This window comes from Eimeria necatrix, genomic scaffold (genome assembly GCF_000499385.1).
Source record: "Eimeria necatrix Houghton genomic scaffold, Enh_scaff457, whole genome shotgun sequence".
Classification (NCBI taxonomy): domain Eukaryota; phylum Apicomplexa; class Conoidasida; order Eucoccidiorida; family Eimeriidae; genus Eimeria; species Eimeria necatrix.
The window spans coordinates 20,001-28,653 of NW_013654342.1; the positions used below are offsets into that span (position 1 = coordinate 20,001).

General features: G+C 61.5%; 2 protein-coding genes across 2 annotated transcripts; one reads left to right on the forward strand and one right to left on the reverse strand.

Annotated features, from left to right (window-relative positions):
- Window positions 1–3,637: 3,637 nt before the first annotated feature.
- On the forward strand, window positions 3,638–5,521 carry ENH_00055630 (hypothetical protein; the record flags this gene model as incomplete). Its single annotated transcript, XM_013581601.1, has 2 exons — window positions 3,638–3,693; window positions 4,003–5,521. The coding sequence occupies 2 exons, from the start codon at window positions 3,638–3,640 to the stop codon at window positions 5,519–5,521; spliced, it is 1,575 nt and encodes a 524-aa protein (XP_013437055.1).
- An 805-nt stretch (window positions 5,522–6,326) lies between these two features.
- ENH_00055640 (hypothetical protein, conserved) lies at window positions 6,327–8,529 on the reverse strand (the record flags this gene model as incomplete). Its single annotated transcript, XM_013581602.1, has 3 exons — window positions 6,327–6,518; window positions 7,619–8,379; window positions 8,502–8,529. The coding sequence occupies 3 exons, from the start codon at window positions 8,527–8,529 to the stop codon at window positions 6,327–6,329; spliced, it is 981 nt and encodes a 326-aa protein (XP_013437056.1).
- Window positions 8,530–8,653: the final 124 nt, after the last annotated feature.

An 8,653-nucleotide genomic window follows, 5' to 3' on the forward strand; every position in this document is an offset into this window, starting at 1 on the left:
CACCCTCCCAAACACCCTCAAGCAGCAAAAACGCGGAGAAGGACTCGACTGTCCTTCAATTGCTGCCAGCAGCGGATGCAGCCGCTCCCCTGCTGCCAGCAGCAGCACTTGCTGCAGCGCCACCACAGCCCCACGCAGCAGCACGCGTTCGCACCACCTCCGGGGGCCCCCGGGGGCCCCCCCGGGGGCCCCCCCGGAGGCCCCCGGGGGGCCCCCCCCGGGGGGCCCCTCTAGGTCTAAGAAGAGAGACACCACAAGGTCCGGAGACACCCCGACTGCGGGGTGTAGAGACACCCGGCCTGCAGCAGGGGGGGCCCCCAGGCCCACGGAGGGGCGGCTGGCGTAGGCGGGGGGGGCCCCTGCTGCTGCGCCTGCTGCTGCTGCAGCAGCCACGCTGGGCCGCAGCAGCAGCTGCTGCTGCTGCTGCTGCTGCGACGCGGCCTGCTGCTGCTGCTGCTGCGGCGCCAGCGAACCCGCCCGCGAAGCAGCACCCACAGACCCCTGGTACCCCAGGGCCCCAGAGTACCCATAAAGTGCCACGGGGGCCCCCGGGGGGGCCCCCAGGGGGGCCCCCGGGGGGCCCCCAGGGGGCCCCTCCTTCGCTCCAGAGGGGGGGTCCAGGGGGCCCATGGAGGCGGGGGCTGCGTGCTGCTGAGGGGCGGACGAGTGGTGCTGCTGCAGCATCTTCGGCTGCTCGTGCTGCTGCTGCTGCTGCTGGCGCTGCTGCTGCTGCTGTTGCTGCTGCTGCTGCTGCAGCAGGGCTTCGCGAGGCCACAAAGAGACAGGGACTGAGCTGCTGCAGAAGAGACAGCAGGCAGCAGCAGGGGCCCTGGAAGTCTCCTTGGGGTGTATCTACTGCTCCATAAGGAGACAGGAGCGAATCTGCTGCTGCCGCTGCTGCAGCACAGCAGCAGCAGCGGCGGCGCCGGGAGCTGCAGCAGCAGCAGCAGCACCCGCAGCAGCAGCAGCAGCAGCTGAACACGTCCCAGCGGCTAAGTCAACGCGGACACTAAAGAGGCGGCTTCCCGCTGCTGCTGCTGCTGCTGCTGCTGCTGCCCTGCGGCGCACGGGAGGGGCCCCCTCGAGTGGGGGCCCCCAGAGGGTGCAGAGGAGACAGCTGAGGGCTTTAAGAACTTTAGGGGCCTCCCAAAGCAGAGTACAAATCAAATCGCAGCCAGCTTCCCGCTGCTGCTGCTGCTGCTGCTGCTGCTGCGCAGCCCCAGCCGCTGCATGCGCTGCAGCAGCAGGGCCCCTGCTGCCGCCGAGGGCCCCATCACCAACTTTTAGGGCTTTCTGCTTTCTAAAGTTATTCAAAAGGGTACTTTTCGTCAATTTAGATGAAGCTGGGGGCCCCCTAAAGGCCCAGGGGGCCCCTGGGGCTTCCTGGGACCCTGGGGGCCCCCCTAGTGCCACTTCTGCTGCTGCTGCTGCTTCACACTCCACGCAGCAGCAACACACAGCTGGCTTTGAGGGGGGCCCCGCGCATAGGGGGGCCCCCTTGGCGGTTAACAAAAGGGTACCAGCTCCCCTGCTGCTGCTGCTGCTGCTGCTGCCGCCGCCGCCAATGCGGGTGCTGCTGCTGCTGCTGCTCCAGCTGCTGCTGCTGCAGCTGCTGCTGCTGAGGCTCAGCCTTACTAACTGAAGAGCCATTTTTCTGTCACTTCCGGGGCTCTTTGTGCTGCTGCCCCGTTCTGCGCTGCTGATGGGAGAGCAGCAGCAGCAGCAGCAGCAGCAACAGCTGCAGCAGCAGCAGCAGCAACAGCTGCAGCGGCGGCTGCAGAAACAATTCTGCACGCCATTTATCGCATATAGAAACGTCAGTTTGCCACTAGTGCTGCAGTCGTTGATTGCTGCTGTTCTGCGGCTGCTGCTGCTGCTGCGGCTGCTGCTGTTACGCAGCTCCTGCTGCTGCTGCTGCTTTCTTTGCTGCTGCTGCCTTATCTCCTGTAGCAGTGCATTGCTTCTCTACACCAGCAGATAAGGCCTTTAGATTTCTGCGAGCAGCAGCAGCAGCAGCTGCTGCTGCAGCAGCAGCAGCAGCAGCAGTGAGAGTGTGGCTGCCCGCAGGGGCTTCAGAAATGCCATAGACCAGATGCGCGCTGCTGCTGCTGCGTCTGCTGCTGCTGCTGCTGCTTCTGCTGCTGCTGCTGTTGTCAGTCTCCCCATGTCACGTCGTTACGTAGAGGCCCGTGGCAGCAGCAGCAGCAGCAGCAGCAACAGCAGCATGAAGGGTACTGCTGGCTTGCAGCAGTTTTTACCCTGCCCTGGGGCGGCCCCAAGGAGCCACCCAGCAGCTAGCTGGCAGCTAGCTGGTAGCTAGATGGCAGCTAGCTGTTGGCTAGCCAAATTGCCCAGTCGCCAAGCTAGCTAGCCAGCTACCTAGACTGTTAGATGACTAGCTAGCTAGCTAGCGAGCTAGCTAGATGGCTAGTTACCTAGCTAGCTAGCTAAGTGGCTAGCCGTCTGGCTAGCTAGCTGCATGGCTAGCCTGTTAGCTAGCTAGCTAGATGGCTAGTTACCCACCTAGCTAGCCAAATGGCTAGCTACCTAGCTAGCTAGCTGGATGGCTAGCCAAGACTGCCTGCGCCTGCAGAAGCCAGCAAAGCCTGCAGCGTTGACTTCAAGGAAAGAAACCCCAAGGAGTTAATGGCTAGCCACAGCTAGCCACAGCTAGCCACAGCTAGCCACAGCTAGCCACAGCTAGCCACAGCTAGCAACAGCTAGCCGCAGCTAGCAACAGCTAGCCACAGCTAGCAACAGCTAGCCACGGCTAGCCACGGCTAGCCACCGCTAGTCACAGCTAGCCGCAGCCAGCTGAGTTAGCCACAGATAGTCGCAGCTAGCTGTGGTTAGCTGCAGCTAGTCACAGCTAGCTACGGCTAGCCATAGTTAGCCGCAGCCAGCCACAGTTAGCCACAGTTGGCCGCAGCTAGCCGCAGCTAGCTGCGGCTAATCACAGTTAGCCCCGCCGAGCTGGTGAGGAGCAGCTTGTTGGTTGGGGTTTAGGATTTAGGGCCTAAGGTTTTAGGGTTTAGGGTTTAGGGTTTAGGGTCTAGGGTTTAGGGTTTAGGTGGCCACTGCGTCTCGTTGGCTGCGAAGGCAAGAGCGCAGCGGCAGCAGCTGGCTAGCCGCAGTTTGTGGCTAGCTGCAGCTAGCCGCAGCTAGCCACGGCTAGCTGTGGCTAGCTGTGGCTAGCTGCAGCTAGCTGCGGGTTGCTGCAGCAGCTCTTTGCAGCTATCTGCAGCAACTGCTGCTGTTTGCTGCTGCTTGCAGCAGCGCAGCAGGTGGGGGTGGCGCTGCAGTTTTTTGGGTTTTGTTTGTGAATTGTTTTTGAAATAAAAAATAAAAAATAAAAAATAAATAAATTATATTTGCTGCTGCTGCGTCTCTTATAGACTCGCCAGCCTATTGCTGCAGCAGCTGGCAGCACGCCGTCTCCCCCCGCCAGGGGTGACCCTGGGGGCGGCAGCAGCAGCAGCAGCAGCAGCAGCAGCAGCAGCTGCTGCTGCCCCCAGTTCTTTAAATTTCTTCTTTTAAGGCGCTTTTAATTTTAATTTTAAATTAAATTAAATTTGTTTCAAAAGCCTCGCAGACGCGCGAGCCCCTGGGCTGTACGTACACCCCAAAGGTCACCAACATGCACACCAAACTTTTCCTCGGGGCTCTTTTTGCCCTTTCTGCTGCAGCTCCTGCGTAAGCAAAGCGATCCCGATCCCGATCCCGATCCCGATCCCCAGCCGCTCCCCACTCGATCCCGCTCCCGGGTCCCTCCCAAAAGCGATCCCTGAAAAGACCCTCTCTGCGCTGTCTTTGCTGCTGCTGCTGCTGCTGCTGCTGCTGCTGCTGCTGTCTTTGCCGCTGCTGCTGCTGCCCCCTCCACCCCTCCCTGCTGCCGCCTTTGCCGCCGCCGCTCCCTCCGCTCCCCCTGCCGCTCCCCCTGCCGCTGCTGCCGCTGCTGCTGCTGCTGCTGCTGCTGCTGCTGCTGCTGCTGCTGCTGCGCAGGCTGGGCTGCTACGAAGCAGACGTGGACTACGAGGGCCCTGAGGTGGACCGGCTTGTGGGGAAAGTGTTTTCTGCTGCTGCATGCCAGCAGCAGTGTCTGGCGCGGGGGGACTGCTTCTTCTGGGTGTACCAGAGCAGCAGCAGCAGCTGCTACATGAAAGCTGCTGCTGCTGCTGCTGCTGCTGCGCCCGGAGCTGGGATCGTGTCCGGCCCCCGCCTCTGTCCAGGCCCCCCCGAGTGCTCAGAAGCCGGACTTGATCTTTTTGGAGGAGATTTAATTTCCACAGAAGTGGCAAATGCTTTGGCGTGTCAGTTCCAATGTGCTGCTGCTGCTGATTGTGTCTTTTGGACCTTTTTGCCGAGCAGCAGCAGCTGCTTCTTGAAGGGTCCGCAGGTGGAGCCGCGGCCGCACGCGGAGGCGGTCTCGGGGCCGCGCAGCTGCGCTGCTGCTGCTGCTGCTGCTGCTGCTGCTGCTGCTGCTGCTGCTGCAGTGCCCTGCGAAGCCGCCACCGACTTCCCCGGCAGCGACCTCCAGGCCTTCGAAGGCTCCGTCCCAGACCCTGCCAGCTGCCAGCAGCTTTGCAAAGACCTCAGCAGCTGCTTCTTCTGGACTTTCGTCCCCAGCAGCAGCAGCTGCTACCTCAAAGCAGCAGCAGCAGCAGCAGCACGCCAGTACAACCCCCTCACCTTCTCCGGCACCCGCTACTGCAACCTCACCATCAGCCCCCTCTTCAACTCCAGCAGCAGCAGCAGCAGCAGCAGCAGCAGCAGCAGCAGCAGCAGCACCTCCACCTCCAGCAGCAGCAGCAGCAGCAGCAGCAGCAGCAGCAGCAGCAGCAGCAGCAGCAGCACGTCGACGAGCACGCCGTGCCCGGGGGCGCGGGACTGCTACCTGGAGAACTTCGACTACGCAGGCGCGGACTTGGCAGCAATTAGTTTGGGAGCAGCAACAACTCCGAAGGCTTGCCAGCTGCTGTGTCAGTACACCCTGGGCTGCGCCTTCTTCACTTTTTTCCAAAACTTTTGTTACTTCAAAAACGAAAATGCTCCTCTAGGACTTGTCTTGAAGGAAGGCGCAGTCTCGGGACCCAAGTACTGCCCCGAAACCACCAGCAGCAGCAGCAGCAGCAGCAGCAGCAGCAGCAGCAGCAGCAGCAGCAGCAGCAGCAGCAGCAGCAGAGCCATCGACGACGACCACCACCACGCTCGCGCCCAGCAGCAGCAGCAGCAGCACGACGACGACGACCACCACGCTCGCGCCCGCTCCCAGCAGCAGCAGCAGCAGCAGCAGCAGCACGACCACCACTACTACTACCATCACTACCACGACTGCAGCAGCAGCAACAGCAGCAGCAGCAGACGCCGCGCCCCGCGAAAGCTTCTTCCGCCTCCTGCGGGGGCCCTCCAAGCAGCACTGAGGGGCCCCCCTTATTTGCTTCCACCAGCTCGGGGGCCCCAGCAAGGGGCCCCCGCAAGGGGGCTTCATTTTTGTTTTAAACCGACAAACCCTAAACCCTAAACCCTAAACCCTAAACCCTAGCTAGCCCTAGCTAGCCCTAGCAGCAAGCCCTAGTCAGATGGCCCCAGTGCGCCACTGTCTTCTGTAAATTGCCACGGAGAGACAGCCTTGGCTAGCTAGCTAGCTAGCTAGCTAGCTAGTCAGATAAAAAGATGGTTCCTTAGCTAGCCAGTTGATTGCTCAGCTAGCTAGCTAGTTAGCCAGCCAGCTAGCTGCTTGGCTGGTCAGCAGCTTTTTCCGCTGCCCAGCAAAATGTTCCGCTGGCTAGCTATCCAGCTAGCCAGCAATTCAGCTAGCTAGCTGAGCCAGCTGGCCAGCTAGCTAGCCAGCTAGCTATGCTGCTAGCTAGCTAGCTAGCTGGCCTCAAGGCAGGTTTTGCCTGCGCAGCAGCAGATTCTTTCGCTGCGCCACCCAAACACGGCGTCGTGGCTGGCTTTGTCTGGGTGCTGCCTGTCAGCTAGCTAGCTAGCTTACTAGCTAGCTAGCTAGCTGCGTACCTAGCTGGCTAGCTAGCTGACTAGCTAGCTGACTAGCTAGCTGGCCAGCCAGTTGCGTACCTAGCCCGCGCTGCGTTTAGCTAGCTAGCTCTGCGGCCAGCCAGCTAGCTAGCCGGCCAGCCCTCCAGCTAGCTAGCCAGCTAGCTAGCCAGCCCGCCATTTATCTAGCTAGCTAGCCATCCAGCCCGCCAGCTAGCTAGCTAGGCAGCTGGCCATCCAGCCCTCCAGCTAGCCAGCCCGCCACCTAGCTAGCTAGCTAGCTAGCTACCCCGCCAGCTAGCTAGCTAGCTAGCTAGCTAGCTAGCTAGCTAGTCGAAGAGGCCCTCCTGAGGCAGCTTGATCCAGGGGCAAAGAAGGGCGCGGAGAGGCGTGGGGCCAAAAACTTGCTGCAGGTTTTTTCGCCAGCCTTTATTATAAGGGGCGAAGGCAGCAGCAGCACTTGAGCGAAAGGGAAACAGCAAAAACGCCAGGAGCCCCACGTCCCGCTTCTCCAAGTTGCTCTGCAGCAGCAGCAGCAGCAGCAGCAGCAGCAGCAGCAGCAGCAGCAGCAGCGGTGAGGGCGGGGAGAGCTGGCGCGCGGTGGCGCGGTGTACGGGCAGGGCTTTGAGCTGTAGCTACAGCTCTGTGGGGTGTATGTGCAGCTTTGTGGGGTGTATGCACAGCTTTGTGGGGTGTATGCACAGCTTTGTGGGGTGTATGTACAGCTGTGTGGGGTGTATGTGCAGGGGTGTGGGGTGTATGTGCAGCTTTTTAGGGTGTATGTGCAGCTTGTTGGGGTGTATGTGCAGCTTTGTGGGGTGTATGTGCAGCTTTGTGGGGTGTACGTGCAGCTTTGTGGGGTGTACGTGCAGCTTTGTGGGGTGTACGTGGAGGTGTGCGGGGTGTACGTGAAGGTGTGTGGGGTGTATGTACAGCTACGTAGGGCGTATGTACACCTTTGTGGGGTGTAACTACAGGTGTGTGTGGTGTATGTACAGCTGTGTGGGGTGTATGTACAGCTGTGTGGGGTGTATGTACAGCTGTGTGGGGTGTATGTACAGCTGTGTGGGGTGTATGTGGAGGTGTGTGGGGTGTATGTGGAGGTGTGTGGGGTGTATGTGGAGGTGTGTGGGGTGTATGTGGAGGTGTGTGGGGTTTATATAGACCTTTGTGGGGTGTATATACAGCTGTATGGGATGTATCTACAGCCCTGTGGGGTGTATGTACACCTTTGTGGGGTGTATATGGGTGTATGTGCAGCTGTGTGGGGTGTATGTGCAGCAATTTGTGGGGTGTCTGTGCAGCTTTTGTGGGGTGTCTGTGCATCTCTGTGGGGTGTCTGCGCAGCTCTGTGGGGTGTCTGTACAGCTTTGTGGGGTGTCTGTGCAGCTTTTGTGGGGTGTCTGTGCAGGTTGTGGGGTGTCTGTGCAGCTTGTGGGGTGTCAGTACACCTTTTGTGGGGTGTCTGCGCAGGTTGTGGGGTCTGTACAGCTGGGGTGTCTGTACAGCTGGGGTGTCTGTACAGCTTGTGGGGTGTCTGCGCAGGTTGTGGGGTGTCTGTACAGCTGGGGTGTCTGTACAGCTGGGGTGTCTGTACAGCTGGGGTGTCTGTACAGCTGACCAGGAGGGCGAGAGTGGTTTGGTTGGAGAGGGCGAGGTAGAGGTGCAGCAGCAGCAGCAAAGACACTCCAAACCCCACATTAACAGCAACACAAAGAGCAGCAAACACGAAGTGCCGCAGGCTGGGAGTTGCTGCTGCTGCGGCAGCAAACGCGGACACGTTGCTGCTGAAGGGTGCAGCGCCTGCCAGCGCTGCTGCTGCTGCTGCTGCTGACTGCCGCGCAGCAGCAACGCCCGCAGCAAACGCCGCCGCCCGCTGCTGCTGCTGCTGCTGCTGCTGCTGCTGCTGCTGGCGCGTCGCGGGGGGGGGCTCTTTCGCCGCCGCTGCTGCTGCTGCTGCGGGGGCGTCGTCGGGGCGGGCTGCTGCTGCGGGTCCTGGCTCGGCGTGCGCAGCAGCAGCAGCAGCAGCAGCAGCAGCAGCAGCTTTCCAGGCGTCGAGTGCTGCAGCGTTGAGCTGCTGCTGCGTGGGGGGCGGCGGGGGGCTTGGCTGCGGGCCTGCTGCCCAGAGCAGCAGCAGCTGCAGCGCGTAGGGGAGGAGCCCCCTGCTGCGGGCGGCGCGGAGGCGGTGCTGCTGCTGCTGCTGCTGCTGCAGCAGCAGCAGCAGCTGCTGCTCCCGGGCGGCCTCCTCGGGCGGCAGCAGCGAGAAGGCGGGGGGCGGCAGCAGCGCCAAGTGGGGCTGCTGCTCGAGGAGCAGCAGGCGGCGGGCGACGGCGCGGAAGAGCTGCTGCTGCTGCTGCAGGTGCTGCTGCTGCTGCTGCTGCACTGCAGCAAAGCCGAAAACGACTGCAGCAGGCCGCCAAAAAGCAGCAGCAGCAAACCAACAAAGCCCACTCCCAAACAGCAGCAAAGACACGAACTGCCGCAAATTACAAAGCCCCACACACTGCCCAATCCAAGGGCAGTGGTGGTCATGCCGCAGCACGCAGCAGCCGCAGCTGCTGCAGTGCCGCGTCCGCTGCCCCTTCAGCCGCCCGCACCGCCCGCACACCACCCACCCCCTGCTGCTGCTGCTGCTGCTGCTGCTGCTGCTGCTGCT